Here is a 20,545-nt window from a genome sequence, read left to right as displayed (position 1 = left end):
ATTAATTTTAATTAATATTATATATATATTATAATTAAAATTAATAACTAAAATTACTGAAATATTAATGTTTCAGATACGCTTAAAAATCTTCCTATATCATAACTATACACGGAGGATCATGCAATTTTCTTTATTTCATCAAAACTCAAGATTAAAAAAATTATATTGAAACATAAATAATGAATATATACATAACATACCGTTATTATATTGTGCCATTGATTATTATTATATTAAGATGAATGATTCCATTTAAAAGAAATAATTGTCTATAGAGTAAAGAAATGGGAATCTCCCATGAATCTCTGCACTTTTGAAAAATAAAAAGTTAAAATATTGAACTTCATCCAAACAGTAATTATGTAGTGACACTTGTTTGGCTTTTTTTTTTAATTTAAAAAGTTTAAACTTTTAATTAGATAATTGAACCGAAATAATAAGCATGCACGTGTTTTGTACTTTTGTCTTTTCTTTTTTTTTTCGAGAAAAAACAAATGCCAACTATTTGATTAGCTGTTAATACACAAGAGAAGAAAAAAATAATAATAACTAAAATGGTAATAATAATGTTTAGGGTAATTTCAAGGAACGATTGTTGGTGGTACCCAAACCAAACTTGTGCGTTTGTCATGATAATTCTTTGTATTAATACCAGTTATTATTATGGAATTCTTTTATTAATAAATAATAATGAACAGATTAGGGGTGTCAAAAATTTTCAGCAGGCGGGGATCCCCGCGGGGACCACCCCAAATAGGACTCCGATGGTGGGAAATTTTCCCTGTGGGGATGGGGATGGGGAGCAAAATTCCCCCGAGACAGGCGCGGGGACCCGAGCGGGGATCCCTGCCCCATCCCCGATAATTCCCCGAATTGTTAAACTTACTTAAATACTCTTACTTTATTTCTAACATAGGGGGTATTTTAGTAATTTCACCCATTAAAAAACCTTAATCCTATATTCCCTTTTCACCTTTGTTGCTGTGCCCTCTCTAACTCTCTATTCCCATCCAAATCCCAACTCTCCAGACTCCAGTCACTCACTCACTCTCCACTTTGTTCAAACTTCAAAACCCTCACAGCTAGCCACCGGCCACTCTTGCACCGTCACCCTAGCAGCTTCACCGCGTCGTTCTCTCTCCTCAGGCACGGCGTCCTTCTCCTCTCCACTTCTGCGTCTGCGTGTTTGCTTCCATTCTCGTCACTGTATGTTAACATATTTATCTCTATTGTTTTAACAGAGAACATGGAGATGTTTGTTGGAAGTTTTATGCCGACAATGAAAAAATCTTTGATGTTAAAGACTTTGTTTTATTGCTTTCTTTATAATGAAAGTTGCATTTTAAGATTTTATTTTATGGACTATGATTTGCTATGTTGTATTTCTGGATTTATAATCTTAGATAAGATATGTTTGTGTGTTTGTAATAATATTTTTTAGTTTGTTTTTTTGTTTTTTTGATATTTTTTATTATAATTTTCATATGAATGTTAAACACAAGGAGATGGGGAATGGGACCCCGCGGGGAACGCGGGGAATGCGGGGAACGGGGATGGGGACAATTATCCCCCCATAACGGGGAATGGGGCGGGGACGGGGATTAATTCTGGGGGCGGGGACGGGGAATAGGGAAGCATCCCCCGCCCCCGCCCTGCCCCATTGACATCCCTAGAACAAATTCATCATAGATTTGAGAGGTGAATGAATAATAAGATTAATTTTTATAAACTGTTGGCAGCACAAGAGTTTTCAAATAATTATGATATTTTGTTACTAATTGATTATTGGAGATATAACAATTACACAAGGTGATATAAAATTCACCACAATTTTACAAACACAAAAAGTGGGAAAAGGGGGAAAATAAACTAATTAATTGTATAATAACAACGACATAATAATTGAAGTTATTCAACCAGGATTATATATATTTGGCAAAATAATTTTAATTTCCTTGGTAGTAAACTAGAGGCTAATTAATTTAATCAATGATATCTTACCATGTGAAAACTACTAATTGGATAAATATGCTAATAATAAATAGTAATAATGATGTGTAAGTGAAGTTTATATATATATATTCACTATTTGAAAAAGCAGTGTTATAATTAATAATTAGGATTAACGTGCTTACACTGGGATTCCTTTTATGTATTACACTATTACTTGAGTAGGGTAAAATTATTAGGTGAAGATTTAGAAAGATTTGTGTTGTGACTATTGATAAGATTGTTCCTCGGATCTCCCTCCTTTGATTAATTATAGTTTATTATTCATCATTACATAATGTACCAATTACATATTCATATTTATTATTTCCCAATTTTTTTCCATATACTTTTTATTTCACAATAATAAATCATGTTGCTAAATAGTTTTTCAATTATTACACGAAAGGCATAATTTTTTATATGATAAAAATATAATTATTAAACACATGCATTTTTATTATATTTTAATCTTAAAATAAGTACAATGTAATTAAACAACGAAAAATATTAAAGAATTAATATTTTATTAATATTAACCAATATTTTATTAACACCTTATTTTTATACTATTAGAATTTAAAATTTAAAATATTAACCAAATATTAATTTTATTAGTCATTTAGCATTAGTCTTAAACATCATTTTCCCTCGTTAATATGCAGAAGTGCAGAACCATATTACTTTAACAAAAAAAAAATCAACTGCATATTTTCATTATTAATAGAGAAAAGAATAATATATACCATATATGCTTATCATTTTCATTCTCCACCATTCCATTTTAATAATCGCACTTCGTATTTCATTTCTACCCCCCAAAAAGGAGATGTTCAATAAGTTCAAGATAAAAACTGTGGACGTTTAATTAAAATATATATAGAAAATAATTTTTTTTAATATTATTGAGGAAACGATAAAATTATTTTACTTTGCTTTTAAAATAAAATTCTCCTTTTGTTTTTATATTATTGAACACTCATCTCCATTCCACATAACATACTTCTTTATGTGATTAGAATTTAATATATGTATGGGCCGTATAAATTAAATAACTTTGCATAAACATTAAACTATATATCCTTTAATATAAATAAAAATATTTAAGTTAAACGCCGCAATTATTATATTTCTCTTTTCTTTTTCTTTTTAAAGTATACAACTCTTTATATATACAAAAGTTTATCTCAATCAACTCATAATTAATTAAGTATTAATTTTTTATTTTCTATTATCATAAAATCATTTATTTAAAAAATTTAAGTTAATAAAAAGATAATATTAATAATTATATCTCTAACAGTCTTGTTAAATAAGAATATCTTTTAAATTTGTTTAATTTTTTTATAAATTTTTTTTATTTATCTTATACTATTTTTTCACTTTTAAAGTCTATTAAGAATCGAATTTTATTATTTTAAATTTTTTAAATATAAACCTCTAATATTGATACTATATCATAAAATTGTTAATATCAAAAATTTAAATTGATAGTAGAACACAAGCTTATCATTGTGTCTCTAATACCTATATAAAAACAATTTTGAGATTGACACATACATTATATTAATAATAATGGATGCAACTAGAAGCATGGGTTTAATTTCTAGGTACATATAGTGAGGACAAAACACACACACTATATAAACGCCAACACCAATAGAAAGATCATAGCACCAATCACATAAACCAGATGAAGAACATTCTCTAGCTATATATAAACGCTTTTAATTTCTTTCAAAAAGGTTCACATTTCTCATCTCTTACTCATTTTAATTATTTATTTATTTATTTACTTCAATTTTCTGTTTGTGTGTGTGCAAAACTCTATATTTTAATTTGAGTTTGTAGCTTGAAGTAAAAAAGATGTATGTAAATTTCATTATTTTATAAATCCTTCTTCATTTTACATATGTTTGATAAAATCACATTATTTGACTTACATTTTCAAACAATTTTTTTAGTCTCTCAAGTTATGCTTCAAACTTTCCTTTTAATTAGTTCATTTGAACTAATAACTAACCTATGACTTGCAAATTATATATTTGCATTGAAGTATAAATGTGCTAAAATTTTAAAGTAACATATAATATTATGTAAATTGAACACTAATAAATATATTATTTCACCCTAAAGTTATTTCTTATTCAATAATTTTATAGTAAAATGAAAGGGCCGGTGGTGGCGGCGGCGGCGACAATGGTGGTGGCATTGCTGAATTTGATAGTGTTGGTGTGTTTGGGCATGTCACTTATGATGTTTGTTGAGAGAATGTATTTAGGAGTTGCCATTTGCTTTGTGAAGCTCTTTGGTAGAAAACCAGAGAAGCGTTACAAATGGGTGCCTATTAAAGATGACATTGAATTTGGAAACTCCACTTACCCTATGATTCTTGTTCAAATACCAATGTATAATGAAAGGGAGGTTAGTTTTATCTTCATTAATATTTTGTTACTTTTTTTTATTATTATTTGTTAGTTGTCCACGGTATCTCTCAATCTGATAGGATAAAGATTAATCTATCGTGAATCTGAATTTCATTTAAAAGTCTGTTACTGACCAATAGATTGCTCCATGCACAACTAAGCAATCACTCGACCAATCTAAGTTGATTAAACAAAAAAAATACATTTTATTATTATTATTATTTGTTCTTGTCACTTAATCTATACATTTTTTTTTCAATAGATCTAGTGTACCATAGTTAATTGGTAATTCTTTTTTATTTGTAAATCAATATATAATTAAATGAAAGTAATAAATAAAAGAGTAGAATAAAATATTATTAAGAGAATTAATATATTATTTTTCTTCAACCATTATTAAGGAACACTACTTTTGAATGTCTCTCTTCAAAACAAAATGCTTAATTACATATTCCTAAAACATATATTTATAGATAGTGGAATGCATTTTTATATAACTTCTAGTTACTATTATAAACCTAATTATTAAAGATATGCTAAATAGTGGTATTTATTTTTTATACATATTATTGGAGCTAAGATTGAGATTTGCTTCCAAAATGCAGGTTTATCAATTATCAATTGGTTCAGCTTGTGGACTTTCTTGGCCTTCAGATAGGATCATCATACAAGTTCTTGATGATTCAACTGACCCAACAATCAAAGTAAGTGATGCATATATATATATACACATATTTGTATCTTATATTTTTTAATTAATATATAGTTAGTTTTTTAATATTTAACATTGTGCATATTATCCTTAGCTTTAATAATAGTGTACCCAAAATAAAATTAAACTATATCATCATATGCTTCTTCTTTTCCTATATAGGTTTAAACACATTTTAATGGAGGTGACATATACATGACACTATGCACCCATTATTATTTATGTTATTATTACATACATTTCTTTTTGCCGCAGTTTCAGTAAACTGTTGCAAAATTTCCGTCGCTATCTGTCAAATTTATTGTAATGTTTATTTTTTCTTTTTTTTTTTTCATGAACATATGGTTAATGATTATTTGATCAATGAATTAATTGCAGGAGTTGGTAGAAGTTGAATGTGCAAAATGGGAAAAGAAAGGAATTAACATAAAGTATGAATATAGAGGCAATAGAAATGGATACAAAGCTGGGGCCTTAAGAGATGGAATGAAACTAAGTTATGCAAAACAATGTGATTATGTTGCTATCTTTGATGCTGATTTTCAACCTCAACCTGATTTTCTTTGGCGCACTATTCCATTCTTAGTCAACAATTCTCAATTGGCTTTAGTACAAGCAAGGTGGAAATTTGGTAAACCCTAATTTTTAATCTCATTCTTTTTCTTTCTTTTTTTAGTGGATTTTTAAATTCTTTGTATTTATTATTATTTAACCTTGATATACCTAGCTTTTTTGTAAAAAGTTGTTGGTTATTTTATGTTTTAGATTTTTTTTCTAGAGTTTATACTTTTAGATATGGAAATAAACAATTAATTTTTAATTTTATACTAATATATTATCTCAAAATAAAAGGAAAATATCTATGTGAGTAATTAATTAGGTCTTGGAATTATTTTTTTAATAGTAACGGTATCTATAATTATTTTTTTATACAAATATAATACTTTATATTTAAGCTTATATCTCAAAACAAGAGTTGATGACAATATATAATGGATTGCATCTTTTAATAAAGTTATAGTAAACTTAATTTTTCATCATGAATTAAATCTGAATTGTCTTATTCTAGTCTAGCCACGTATAAAGATGAGTGTTCAATGGCAACACAGAAAATAATTAATAATTATTATTTACAATTTTTACATTATTTATTCTGTCATTACAAGTCATCATCATCAATTGATTGAAAATAAATTGAAGGTAATCAAAACATGATGTAAAAATAAGTTTTTTATTTTAGGTATTACTATTATCAATACTAGCTAGTAAATAGTGATTCATTTATAGAAGGAACGGTGTTTAGGTAGTGCAATTGGACCACAACTTAAGCAAAAGAAAAATAATAATAATTAGAGATTTGAGGATAACTATTATTCTCAAAAAACCTTCAAATATAAGTTTTGTTTTATGTTAGACTACAAATTTAAAATTTACTAATTTATTTGTTACGTCTAATAATAGATTATTTTCTGAAAAATATTGCACTCCAATTTCTATTTTATTCGAAGCGCATTAATATTTACCGTGATTTTATATAACTATTATCCAAGTAATTAGTTAAATTTTATTTTATTTTTTCTACTATATATGACATATATCATGCACACACTCGTGCATCTACTAACACAAAAAGACATATATTTTCAATAATTATGCCATTCATTAAAAGTTTCTACTTGCTTCAATAATAATAATACATCATATATATTAGTATATAATGCGTGTAACTGAGTGAAGCAATCTCTTCTACAAAATCATTCATAAATCATGATAAGTTATAATTATATGATGGCACGTAATAATACTTTATTCTTTTTCATTGCATATTTGCATCAAGTTTGTTGATTTAATAATTAACATGCTTACTTTTTTTTTTCCTAAGTGAATGCCGATGAATGTTTGATGACTAGGATGCAAGAGATATCACTGAATTACCACTTCATTGTGGAACAAGAAGTAGGGTCTTCCATGTATTCCTTTTTTGGCTTCAATGGTAATGTGATGCCAAATGTTATGTGCAATATAATTATGGAAGCAATTCCAGTTATTCATCATGATTCGTATTTACTTTTACAATTTTTTATTGAAAATAAAAGAAGAAAAAAAAAATTGGACTCATTAAAAAACAAAACCAATGATCTGAATTGCGATAGTTATATCAGCGATTATTAATAATCGGTGTAAATACTAATTTCCATGGTTTAAATTAAAGAATGACAATTTTTTAAACGGTTGGTATTGTGTTTTGCAACAATTTTAAACTGTCGCAAAAATTTTAAAAATTACTACTATTTTTCGCCTCTTTTGTATTGATATGCTTGTCTATGGATGTAATAAGGGCAAGAGTTATTATTTCATAAGTCTTTTTAAATTATATTTTAAAATATTGAAATTCGAAAGAATATAATGATTTGTTTATTATATATTTATTTAAAATTGACTATGTTATTAATATTTGTAAGGATTATTAAATTATTGATTTTAAAATTTTAGGAATAAAATTAAATTTTTGAAAAATTATAAAAAATATACTCGAACAATTTTGTTGTTAACAAAAATATACTTGAATTTTATTATCAACAAAAATATTCTAAAATAATTTTAAAATATGACAAAAATATTCTAAAAAAATTATTTTTTTATAAGTGGCAAATGATTTTTATATTTGACAAATTATTTATGCATTTGATCCAAAATTTTATAAGAATGTTTAGATAACTGTTTAAAAAATACAAACAAAAAATAGGATAAAAATTTGATCTCTATATTTTTATTTTATTTTTTAAAAATATTATTGGTTGTTGACAAAAGATTCAAAAAAAAGTATATACTTAACGAAAAATTACTAAATTTTAAAGATAAAAATATCTTTTTTTTTATTATACTTGCAAAAAATCGTATAAAAATTCAATGTCTAAAATATTTTTTGAGAACACATATTTAGTGTTGGACATCTTTATTATGTTTTAAAATAATTTGAGGATATGTTTGTCGATAACAAAATTCAAATACATTTTTGTCAACAATTCAAATGCATATTTATTAATTAATCCTTGAATTTTTACCTTTTCCTGATCATATGGACATGAATGGTTGTTACTTAGTTTGAGAAATTTACATTTAATTTAGGAACTGCTGGTGTATGGAGAATTTCAGCCATCAATGAGGCTGGTGGATGGAAGGATAGGACCACGGTGGAAGATATGGACCTTGCTATTCGAGCCACTCTCCAAGGATGGAAATTTTTATATCTACATAATTTACAGGTTCTTAAAACAATTTTATATATTATCAACGCTACAAGAAATTATCAAAATAATTAATTTTTTTAATTGATTGCTAAAATTTTGATCATTAAATTACAATTAATAATCATTTTTAAACAAGGGACACCAATTAAATTAATTATGTTTTGATAAAAAAATTAGAAGATTTTTTTTAAGAGTATAGTTATAAACGCATTTAAATAAAATCACATATCAGGTTTGATTTTCTACTTTAATAGTTAGATATATAATTGTTTACCTGTCTCTTTTTTATCAATTTAAATACTTTTGTAATATCAGAATTTCTATAGCTAAAAATTTAAAATTCATTCGTGTTATTTCTAACAAAAAAAATACAAGACAAACTAAAAAAAAGACTTATATCAGTTATATGCATCATCATAATTCAAATTCAAAAGAAACCCTAATTTTTTAACTGACCTAACACTTTAAATTTCTAGAATAAATAATTTTGTGATAATAGTATGAATTTGTTTTTTATATGAACTCATAATTTATTTGATTATAGGTTAAAAATGAATTGCCAAGCACTTTAAAGGCTTACCGCTACCAACAACACCGATGGTGTTGTGGACCAGCCAATCTTTTCAGAAAAATGTTCGTAGAGATTATTACAAACAAGGTAAGAGATTATATATATTTTCACACTTATTAATAATTAATTAAACAAACAATACCAAACAAACTAAAACATATACTACATATTAGTTGAAATTTAATTTTAATACACTTTCAGTATAAAGTAGTTTTACATATATATCCAATTATATAACGAATATAATTGAACGACTATATAAAATGCTTTATACTGTCAGTGTATCAAAATTAAACTTATATTAGTTGTTATTAATTGTTATTGATATCTAAATTATATATTTATTAATTGATTGCAGAAAGTGTGTTTATGGAAGAAGATACATGTGATTTATAGCTTCTTCTTTGTTCGGAAGGTTGTGGCTCATTTCAACACATTTGTGTTTTATTGCATTGTGTTGCCATCAACAGTTTTGGTTCCTCAGATTGTTGTGCCAAAATGGGGTTCTCTATATCTTCCTTTCATAATCACAATTCTAAATGTACTTGCAAGTCCAAGGTAATATAATATACACAGGTGCAGATAACTTTATGTGAAGTTGATAGTTGAGAGTCATTAAATGATAATTTAATTAAACTTGTCAAATCATTTAACGAATCTCAACTATCAATTTCACATGAAGTTAAATGTACCTGAATTTTCACCATAATATACAAGAATAAGTACAGGACGAAATTAATTGTTAATAAGTTAATATTAGTTCATTTTTTATTTATTATAAAATCATATTTTTAAATTCTCAATTTTGGAGAGTTTAAAGTTTAGGGTTAGAATTTAAAATTTAAAATTTAAGATAAAAAATATTATTTTTAAAAAAGTAATTAACCATTTAGTTTAACTCAATATATAATTTCATTTTATCTGTTGTTTCTTAATAAGTTGTTTTTTACTTCTTCCTTTTTTTGAATTTATAAACGATTATATTTGCATTTCATGATTAATGGTTCGTTATATACTATCAATAGAATTGTTATAGATATAATCATTTATGTTGTATTTTTTCGTTAGTTTAAAGCTTTAAACTCTTGAAATGAGTGGTTTCATAACATGATTTTATAGCTCTATGTTTGAAAAATCTAAAATCCGATTCTTGATGAACTCTAAAGATAACAAAAATAGTATAAGATAAATAAAATTATATAAATATCTAATTATATATTACCATAAGAATTTAAATAATGTTTAACTCAATATTATATATATTATTTGAAAAATGTTACAAAAATAAAGTATATGAGTGTATGCTTATTTTTCAGGTCACTCCACTTACTAGTTTTCTGGATTGTGTTTGAGAATACAATGTCTCTTCATAGAACAAAGGCAACAATAATTGGCTTAATAGAGGGTAGTCGAGTCAATGAATGGATTGTCACTCAAAAACTTGGAGATCCACTCAAAGGTAAAATTGACAACAATAAACCACACAACAAGCCTGGATTCATCAGGATAAGAAACAGGTATAATATAAATATATATACTGGAAATAAAATAGTTTTAAACGTACATTTAATTACGTCATGTTATATCAGTAAAAATAACTACCTTTTATATTGACCGTGTAAATGGTTATCTAAAAGAACGGATCAGATATGATTATACGACTGTATAAAACGCTTTACAAAATTAAACTCTAATATTTTTTGTAAAGAATAAATGACCATTTGTACGTATAAAAGATGAAAACGCTGACATATGTATCTACACTGGATCGAAACTAAATTTGTACCCATACAAGATGCCTTCCGTGTGACAAAAGTACCCTGTCTTTAGAGGGTTGGAGTGCCACATAGGGTACTTTTGTCACATAAAAGACATCTTGCATGGATACAAATTTAGTTTCAATCTAGTATAGATACATATGTCAGTATTTTTATATTTTATGGATACAAATGATCATTCATTCTTTTTGTAAAAAATGATTTATCAAAATTATATTCTAATTTTACTCCACCGAAAATATTTTGTTGTATATGTTTACATTTACATTTACATTTCTAATCTATATTTGTGCAATAAACCAATTAAACTACTTTCCAATGATATCATAGGATCCACATGTTGGAACTTCTTGTTGGATTGTACTTATTCTTATGTGGCTGCTTTGATCTCTTGCTTGGGACAAAACGCTTCTTCATATTCCTTCACATTCAAGCATTTGCTTTCTTCATTATGGCATTTGGATATGTTGGCACTTTCATACCCAGCTCTTATTAAAAGGACTGTGTACTTGGCACTTCCTTCATTAAGCAATTATGGTTTCTATGATTTCAATATATCTTTATATTGTAATGTAACTTTTTTATAGCATAGTTACTAGAAGTATTTAGTATTATAAAATAAAGGATCGTCATTTTTCTCAATTATTATTATGGAAATTTGAGTGAATGAGATTAATTCAACACTTGAGTTTTCACCTTAAATTATGCATAATGCATTCATAGAAAAAGTAAACAAAATTTGCAAGCTGTGGGGTTCGAACCCACGCGCACTTATGTGCAGAAGATCTTAAGTCTTCCCCCTTAACCACTCGGGCAAACTTGCTTCACATGTTAATGTTTGGATTATAGTTAAAACTAATCATAAAGAATGAAGTAATGAACCATCGGTTGAATTTCAAGAATTGGCTTTATGTATTTAAAATTTTAATTATTATGAAAAGAAATTTTGTCATGATTAAGTGAGTGAAATAGTAGATACTTAATATTAAGGATTTAGCAAACATGTTAACATTAGTAGAAAATTCGTTATTGGTAATCTTAATATGTTCTAAATTTTAGTTATGTAAGATAATAATAAGTAATTAATTTATCATAAAACGAAAGACCAAATAGTCTATATCATTAATGTGTTATAGAGTAAGTAAATTTTAATTTATGTATGATCTTAACTTATACATGAATTCTATATTTTCTTTTGATGAAATAAAATAAAGAAAGAAAGAAAGAGAACTTAAGCTACAGCAATTTCATATTTAAATCTAAGTATATTACACTACATAATTGAAAAGAGTTTAGAATTTATTGACCACTAATTTTAGGAAAAAATGGTACCGCTTATAATTTTAGAAAAATTTGTGGTGAAGAGTAAAATTAGGTGAAAAATCAAAATTTTCATTAAAAAGTAAATCAAAATTTCACTTTTCACTATATCATTACCCATAATTTTATTATCTATTCAACTGTCTATTTTTTTTTTCTGTTTTTGGACATGGTGATACCTCCTCTAATTGTTGAATCATTTATTTTAATGGGCCTATAAATAACTAAATTGGCCCATTCATGATGGCCCAAATTTCATAAAAGAATGTGAATAAGAGATCTTATGAACAATGACATAAAAAAAAAACACAAAAATAGAATATCCAAAATCATGATAAAAACACACAAAAAAATTAACAAGTAACAACACAGTACAGCACAATAGCTGCATCAGCATTCAGCGCTCATCAGCAATAATCGAAGATTTGAAGTCACAATCTTCCCCGACACCAAAGTCACAATCTTTTCTACTCACTCCATTCAGATACAAGGCTCACACGTGTTCATGGATCTGGGTTTTCTTCTTCAAGCTCTCATTCCATCATGGAACTCAGTTAGTAACTCTATTCATTCACTCACTATACCCCTTTTCATGAATTAGTTGATTCTTCAAATGTAATATGCGAAGTTTTAATCTTTTCACTATTTTGGAATGTGGGTCAGGCTTATTTGCTTCTGGGATTCTTTGCTTACTTGGCCATTGCTGGATCCATTGTGCCGGGAAAAATTGTTCCTGGGGTTGTTCTTGCTGATGGAACTCGCCTTCATTATCGTTGCAATGGTTCGTTTCTAACATTCTAGTGTACTGTGCTTACAAAAATGTGGTTCATTTTAGTGTGATTTTAATCTGATATAGTTTCTCTAGTTTATGATAATCCTCAAATCATTGCTATAATGGCAACATATTTTTCCAAAGGATAGAGCTAGGAGAAGTGGAATTCTTAGAAAGAAATGAAAATGTATATGCTGTGTCTACGTAATTTGTTTCATTTTAGAGTGGCATAAGTTTAGTTTTTCACTTTATGATCAGTCCTCAATGTTGTATCTGACAATATGTTTGTTCAATGGCCTGCCTATTAATAGAGGGAATCTTAGGAAAAGAAAAATCATATGTGATTTGTGAAAATTGTTATAATGGTTAGATTTTAATAATTTGAATGTATACATGATTTATAACAAAGATTATGTTGATTTCTTATTTATGTTACTTATCATACCTAGTGAGATAAGGCTTAGTCATTGTTGCGGTATATTTATAATTTTAAGGATATTTGGCAAGTTGGTTCATATAAGATTCACAAGAATTCGAGTCTAGATTAACTTCATGTTCACATTTTCTCAGGTCTGGTCTCGCTTCTTCTGTTGGTTGCACTTCTTGGGATTAGTGCCAAGATGGGTTTTGTATCTCCTACCGTATGTGTTCATATGGATATTTTACATTTTGCATAACGTTATGAATCATATGCTAGAATTAGAGTGGCACAGAATGACTTGTGGCAACATTTGCAGGCTATATCTGAGAGAGGACTTGAGCTGCTCTCCACAACATTTATCTTCAGTTTTCTTGTATGTACTTGTAAGGGTAGAATCTTATTTAGAACTTCAAAGTAATGGCATTCAATGGTTCTTTTCATAGTCATATCTGTTTGACCGTCTTTGATTCTGGTGTTGTAATCAAAGTTCTTCATTAGTTTACATTCTCCAATGTTGTTGCCTAGCTCATTTAGTCAACATTGAAGAATTTAGGTACTAACACTTGTGTTAATGGAGTAGTGTTCAATTCAATATATGAATATGCTAGAATTGAAATATGAACAAATAACACATTCTTGAACTTAATAACAACGATGGAAATCAAATCTTATCGGTATAAGGCTGGCTATGCATACCAATACACATTTGTTGAGATATTTCAAAAGCCAAATTTGATACCTTGTTTGTTTTTATTGTTACTCTGCACTGCTTGATAATACCCCTTTTTGTTGTAACATTTTTTATAATCTCATATCAGGTGACCCTGGCACTTTATTTCGCGGGTTGCAAGTCACGAAGTAAAGGTTCATCACTAAAGCCTCATATCACTGGAAACCTGATACATGATTGGTATGTCCTAAATGTTAAAATCACTTTAATCGTTATGGCTTCTGTTTAAAGTTTGTGCTTTCTAATTAGTATGAAGTGTGAACATGGTTGATTTTACTTCCTTGATAATTGGAGAAACTGGATTTCTATGGTTAATCTTGTTTTTTGTGTTTTCTGTTTTACTTTAATAGGTGGTTTGGAATTCAACTGAATCCTCAGTTTATGGGTATCGACCTCAAGTATGTTATCCACCCAATGTCATTCCTTGCTTGTTCTCATTTAATATGATTGCATAGGTTTATATAATTGCGAGTTATGATGGGGAAAAAGCTTTCCTAGCTTGCAACGCTGCCAAAATTATCAAATTGCAGATTTTTCGTGATTATTCTGAATACTATAGATATTCCTGCATATATAATGGAATTGTCAAATCGCAGATTTTTCTTTGTTAGAGCTGGAATGATGGGGTGGCTGCTTATCAATTTATCCGTTCTTGCAAAGAGCATTCAAGATGGTACTTTGAGCAAGTCAATGATTCTATTCCAGCTATTCTGTGCAGTAATCTCAATCTTGCATACTCTAGTTTCTTGAATTTCTTTTTTTTTTTTTCTTTTAAAAGCACTAGTTTGGGTGTTTAATGAGTGATTTCCTTCACACTTATTCCAGTTATACATCTTGGACTACTTTGTGCATGAAGAGTACATGACATCAACGTAAGTGCGTTGCGTCTAATCCACGTAAAATATTGTTCATCTCAATCTCTAAAAAAAAGAAAACATGTTTTCCTTGCAATATTTTCACTAAGTTATGAATTCATGATTGTGATATCTATACTGTCATTCATGTTGGATATAATTGCCTTTTATGATCTTATCTTTGAATTATTGTTTTTAGCTGGGACATAATTGCAGAGAGATTGGGCTTCATGTTGGTCTTTGGAGATTTAGTGTGGATTCCTTTTACTTTTAGCATACAGGTAATTGCTATAACTTAGCTTCCAACTTGCGATTTATTTGCGCCATCACGCATAACATGTATTGACATGCTACGATTGCTGTCAGGGCTGGTGGCTCTTGGCGAACGAGGTGGAGTTAACACCGGCAGCCATTATAGCTAATTGCCTTGTCTTCCTGATTGGGTACGCGTCTGTAATATCCAACCGCGAATTCTACAATGCACCACATACACTCTTGAAGATACATAAATTCATAACATAAAATTATTGATCAAACTTTGCAGATACATGGTATTTCGAGGAGCAAACAAACAAAAACATGTATTCAAAAAGAATTCAAAGGCTCCTATTTGGGGTAAGCCTCCAAAAGTCATTGGTGGAAAGTTACTTGCTTCTGGTTATTGGTAAGATTTCATTTGATATCTATTCTCTGTTTCTTTTTTTTCTTTCGGTCTTCTGGATTTAAGGGGTAAAAACTAAAAACAAAATGAAGATTGCTTGGAGTAGATATGCATCTGCTTTCTTTCCATCTTTAACCTTACACACAATGTGTGATTATCGATTAAGCGCTATCTAGAAAAAGAAAAATGAAAATCGAGATAGATAATAGTATAATATATTACCAATAAAACTGTTTAATCCCCATGTATGTTTATTTAGAAAGTCAATGAATTTAGGTCATGCTTGCTTAGGCTTTATGCATTACACATTATACAATACTCTTTTGATTTTTCTGTCCATCTTTTGGTACATCCTTTAAATCAATGTATACCGAAAAGTAACAGTGACAGATAAAAGAGAACGGAGGTAGTAACATAGATCAAGTTCCTCTAAAGCGAGAAAGTGAGAGTCACACTTAAATCAAAATAGTGGAGCTCACATGTAATAAAAGTTACAAATTAACTGTGATTGATCCTTACTTTATCACTTTTGAATTCTTCTCTTTTTTTAGTAGTAACATGTTAGAACAATGTACATACACTTGATTCACTTTCTCATGGAAGCTATTAACACAAATTGTCGTCATTGTCGTCGTTGTTGTTGTTGTTGAAGGGGTATTGCAAGACACTGTAATTACTTAGGTGACTTGCTTCTTGCACTCTCCTTTAGCTTACCTTGTGGGATAAGGTGATCTCATTAACTCATTTTCTTTAATTATTTCATTTTTTTAACAAAGAAAATATGTCAAAACTTTTTAGCATAATCTACTCATTTTTGCAGTTCACCAGTTCCATACTTCTATCCAATATATCTTCTTATTTTGTTGATATGGAGAGAGAGAAGGGATGAATCTCGTTGTGCAGAGAAGTATAAAGAGATTTGGAGTGAGTATGAAAAACTTGTTCCATGGAGAATATTGCCATATGTGTATTAGAAAGAAAAGAAGATGAAAAAGAAGGCTTCATTGTATTGGCTTTTGTATTTTGTAGAATAGAAACTATTGATTAAACTTTTTATGGAGGAGTTTATTAATAAAACTCTTGTTTTATTTGATGAAAGTGAGATGGATATTTTAGCAAATTGGTCTCTTTTGTTTTTTCCTTATATTATTGGAAAAATTTCAAGTGTATCAAGAATACTAGTGTTCTAATTTTTTTAACCGTTGATTTTAATTAATATATATTATATATATTTTTTATAATTTAGATCAACGGTTAAAACAATTGAAATACTGGTGTTCTCGGTATACTTGAACCAACTAAAGGGTATCTTCTTAGCAAGATATCTTGAATATAATGCAACTTTGGTTTCATTTGGATTAGCCTAAAAAATGAAAGACAAGCTTGTCTAACAAAAAAAAAATATAAATTGGAAAAAAAATCAATTATAAAATTTTCATAATAGTTATCAAGGCTGAACCGATAATAATAAGATTTCCATAATAATTATTAGTAAGATTCTTAAAAGAAATAATATTCATAGCGAGTTAGGTTCTTACATGATCATCAAAACCAGCTGATCCATTTAGGATTTGATAACATATATTTGCATACAACTAATTAATTTTTTATATTATGTAATGCTATTTTTATATTTAAATAATTTATTTTGATTTATATATACCTACACATAAAGAGGATTTGGGTAACGCTAGTTGAATTTTAGTCTTTTGTTAATTTTTTTTTTTACACTCTTTACGAAATCTTTAATCAGGTTATATTTTTTTAATTTATTGTGTTATATACAAAATGATCTAAAAAAAAACGCTAATGTAGTATATAGTATTTATCAAATTTTGTTTTCTAACAGTTTTGATTATTTTATTATATATATTATTCTTTTTCATGATATTATATTCTTTTTTTTAGTAATATTAGATTGATCAAATTTGATTTAGTTTAGTTTTTTTTTTTTGTCATTATATACTATTCACACCCCCTTCATTCACTCACACACACTCTAGATTCTTAAACTACATCCAGTTTTAGCTGGGACTTAAATCCAGATGCAGCTTAAAGAGGCATACAAATATGCCATCTATGTTAGGCCTCTCTGCTGCGATTTAGTTGAGGCTTTTTTTTTTAGCTCGGCGACCCAACCTGATTTAACCCAATGAACCCCAATTCCAAAAACGAAAACTTGGGCAATAAATAATAAAGGTTTAATTAAGTTTGGTTGATCTGGTGATTAATTTGCTATTCTGTTTAAATAAATATTGGAGTTTAAATTTCATTTTCTGTATGCAGCAATTTATTAGCCAATAATAAACTCTTAAATAGAGCTCAATATTGCAGCGGATTAGTCCTTGTCCTATCGGATTGGAAATACCATAAAAGACAAATATATATATATAAAATAAAGATTTAGTTTATGAGCATATTTTAAAAATAGAATTTAGCTAAGAGAAATGATAGAAGATTATCGTAATTTATTATTTTTAGTCATCAGTTAACTATTAATATTTAAAAATATAAGATAAAGTATATTGTTGGATAATTAGACTAAAGAAATTGAATTAATGGCTAAGTGATAGACTAGCTAACAATAAATTCTCATAATTTTCTAGCATTTCTCTTTAACAAATATGTATTTTAAGGCACATGATAATATTACTAATAGTAGAAGGTTAATTTTTTCAATAAACACAAAACAAATATATTGAAAATTTATTTTTTTATATTTTCAATAAAAAAATTTTCAATTTGTAATCTTAATATGTGTTCTTGGAGAACAGATAACAAAATCCTTAAAAATATAAAAGTTTAACTAACTTGCACTAAGGTTATAAATAATATTTTTTATTAAAAATATAAAATATCTAAAAGGATAAAGCATATTTTGTATTCCTAATATTTATAGTTTTTTTTAAATATCTCTAATGTTTAATTGTATTTAATTTCATCCCTAACATTTTTAATTTACATCAAAATTATCCATGAACGTTAACTCCATCTAAAATATTAAAAAAAATTAAAAACATTAAGAGATAATTTTAAAACAAATCGAAAATATTAAAAATAAAATTAAATTAATAAAAAATATTAAAAATAAAATTGAATGAATTAAACCTAAGGAATATTTTTGAAAAAAGCACAAACATTATACGGATAAAAAACATACTTTATCATATTTAAACATTTCTAATAATAATAATCTTATCATGTGTCCTTAGATAATATTTATTTTTAAAGATTAAAATTGAGATATTGAGATTTTATATTATATTTGGTAGTCAGAGACTATAACTAAAATCTCAATTATCTTAAAAAAAATAAAAATACAAAAGATTGAAATTTTAAAAAATAATAATAATATTTCTTCTCAAAAATATTATTATTTAATTTTTTAAATTCTAAATCTATTTATTAATTTTTATATTTATCTTAAATTTAAACATAATAAAAATTATTGGTGGAACTCTTTATATATGGAGGAGTTTACTAATAAAACTCTTGTTTTATTTGATGATTTAGTGAGATGGATATTTTAGCAAATTGGTCTCTTTTGTTTTTTCCTTATATTATTATTATTATTTGGTATATTCTCTACATGTTTTGATTTTGAACCAACTAAAGGGTCTCTTCTTAGCAAGATGGCTTGAATATAATGCAACTTTGGTTTCATTTGGATTAGCCTAGAAAAATAATGAAAGACAAGCTTGTCTAACAAAAAAATTATGAATTGAGAAAAAAATCAATTATAAAAATTTTATAATAATTATCAAAACTGGACGGATAATAATAAGATTTTTATAATAGTTATTAGTAATTTTTTTTAAATTTGTTGATATAGTTTAATCTGGTTTATGTAATATATTTAAAAGAAATAATATTCATAATCAAAACCTACTGATTCAGTTCGGATTTGATAACATATATTTGCATACAACTAATTAATTTATTTTATATTATGTAATGCTATTTTTATATTGAATTTATTTTGATTTATATATACCTACACATAAATAGAATTTGGGTAATGCCGGTTGAATTTTAGTCTTTTAATATTTTTTTTATACTCTCTACGAATTCTTTAATCAAATTTATATTTTTTATTTATTGTGTTATATAAAAAATAATCTAAAAAAAGCGCTAATGTAGTATATATATAATATTTATCAATTTTTTTCTAACGGTTTTGATTATTTTATTATATATATAATATTCCTTTTCATGATATTATATCCAAATTTATATATATCGCTTAAATATTGTTTTTTTTTTTTGCCAGTGCTTAAATATTGGGTCGATCAAATTTGATTTGATTTTTTTTTAATTATTAAGTTGAGTTTTTTTTTTTTTAAGCCCGGCGACCCAACCTGATTTAACCCAATCAACCCCGAAATAGAAAAACTTGGAAAATAAATAATAAATATTTTACTTCCAAAAAAATAAAAAATAAAAAATAAAAATTCAGCTAATTTATATTTTAAGAACGTATTTTAAAAATAGGATTTAGTTAAAAAAATTCTAAAAAGTAATCAGAATTTACACAAATATTTGATAACTAAAAAAAATTAAATAAAATAGTCATAACTTATTTTATTTAATATTTATTAATTTTGATAATAATTAAAATGAATATTAAATAAGATAAATTTTGACGGTTTGTTTTGTTCCCCTAACATTGTCATTATACTTTTGATAATCACTTAATCATTAATTTAATTTTTTTCTTCTAGTAATTCAATAACATATTTTATTTTATACTTTTAAAAATTAATAACTAAAAATAATAAATTCTGATGGTCTTTTAATTTTTTTCAAAATTTAAATTATGTATTTTTTTAAAAAGTTATTGGTTAAACTTAATATATATTTAAAAACACATTTTAATTAAAAAATTACAACTATTAGATATTATTTAGCAAATAAAAAATGTGCATACTATATATGATGTGATGCAACGAATGCTCAACACCTAGCTGGCAAAACTAGCCAAACGCGAGTATCTTTATTTATTTATTGGCTAATTCTATGGTGCTTATGAATTGGTGTCTAAATTTTGCCTGACTTAA

The 20,545-nt window shown here is 26.7% G+C and overlaps 2 protein-coding genes and 1 non-coding gene across 4 annotated transcripts; 2 read left to right on the top strand and 1 right to left on the bottom strand.

The window, feature by feature from the left end:
• Positions 1–4,191: 4,191 nt before the first annotated feature.
• LOC107476380 (glucomannan 4-beta-mannosyltransferase 9) lies at positions 4,192–11,226 on the top strand. Its single transcript, XM_016096176.3, has 9 exons — positions 4,192–4,416; positions 5,024–5,122; positions 5,509–5,761; positions 7,013–7,123; positions 8,260–8,396; positions 8,926–9,039; positions 9,311–9,510; positions 10,269–10,469; positions 11,061–11,226. Exons 1-9 carry the CDS (start codon positions 4,192–4,194, stop codon positions 11,224–11,226), a joined length of 1,506 nt encoding a protein of 501 aa, XP_015951662.3.
• A 244-nt stretch (positions 11,227–11,470) lies between these two features.
• TRNAL-UAA (transfer RNA leucine (anticodon UAA)) lies at positions 11,471–11,553 on the bottom strand. The gene has a single exon. It is a non-coding gene; the product is annotated as a tRNA-Leu (tRNA).
• An 860-nt stretch (positions 11,554–12,413) lies between these two features.
• LOC107476225 (delta(14)-sterol reductase) lies at positions 12,414–16,586 on the top strand. 2 transcript variants are annotated; one of them, XM_016095997.3, is made up of 13 exons: positions 12,414–12,603; positions 12,714–12,831; positions 13,393–13,463; positions 13,560–13,616; positions 14,062–14,153; positions 14,324–14,371; positions 14,570–14,690; positions 14,799–14,845; positions 15,027–15,108; positions 15,194–15,270; positions 15,372–15,491; positions 16,141–16,215; positions 16,309–16,586. In XM_016095997.3, exons 1-13 carry the CDS (start codon positions 12,556–12,558, stop codon positions 16,460–16,462), a joined length of 1,110 nt encoding a protein of 369 aa, XP_015951483.1. In that variant the 5' UTR covers positions 12,414–12,555; the 3' UTR covers positions 16,463–16,586. The 2 variants fall into 2 exon arrangements, with proteins under 2 accessions (XP_015951483.1, XP_015951484.1); XM_016095998.3 differs by having other exon boundaries at positions 13,560–13,626.
• The last annotated feature ends 3,959 nt before the right edge of the window (positions 16,587–20,545 follow it).

Source organism: Arachis duranensis, chromosome 2 (genome assembly GCF_000817695.3).
Source record: "Arachis duranensis cultivar V14167 chromosome 2, aradu.V14167.gnm2.J7QH, whole genome shotgun sequence".
NCBI classification, from domain to species: Eukaryota; Viridiplantae; Streptophyta; class Magnoliopsida; order Fabales; family Fabaceae; genus Arachis; species Arachis duranensis.
Note: the sequence above shows the minus strand (reverse complement) of the source record. Positions and strands in the feature narration are given on the sequence as shown.

What these genes read in the sequence shown, in the direction of transcription:
- LOC107476225 (XM_016095997.3), top strand. Translation starts at nt 12,556, where the DNA reads ATGGATCTGGGTTTTCTTCTTCAAGCTCTCATTCCATCATGGAACTCA. An exon ending in GAAGAGTACATGACATCAAC is followed by an intron (nt 14,846 to 15,026) that starts GTAAGTGCGTTG and finishes TATTGTTTTTAG; the next exon opens with CTGGGACATAATTGCAGAGA. An exon ending in CTTTTACTTTTAGCATACAG is followed by an intron (nt 15,109 to 15,193) that starts GTAATTGCTATA and finishes GATTGCTGTCAG; the next exon opens with GGCTGGTGGCTCTTGGCGAA.
- LOC107476380 (XM_016096176.3), top strand. Translation starts at nt 4,192, where the DNA reads ATGGTGGTGGCATTGCTGAATTTGATAGTGTTGGTGTGTTTGGGCATG. An exon ending in ACAAGCAAGGTGGAAATTTG is followed by an intron (nt 5,762 to 7,012) that starts GTAAACCCTAAT and finishes TTTTTTCCTAAG; the next exon opens with TGAATGCCGATGAATGTTTG. An exon ending in AATGTACTTGCAAGTCCAAG is followed by an intron (nt 9,511 to 10,268) that starts GTAATATAATAT and finishes CTTATTTTTCAG; the next exon opens with GTCACTCCACTTACTAGTTT.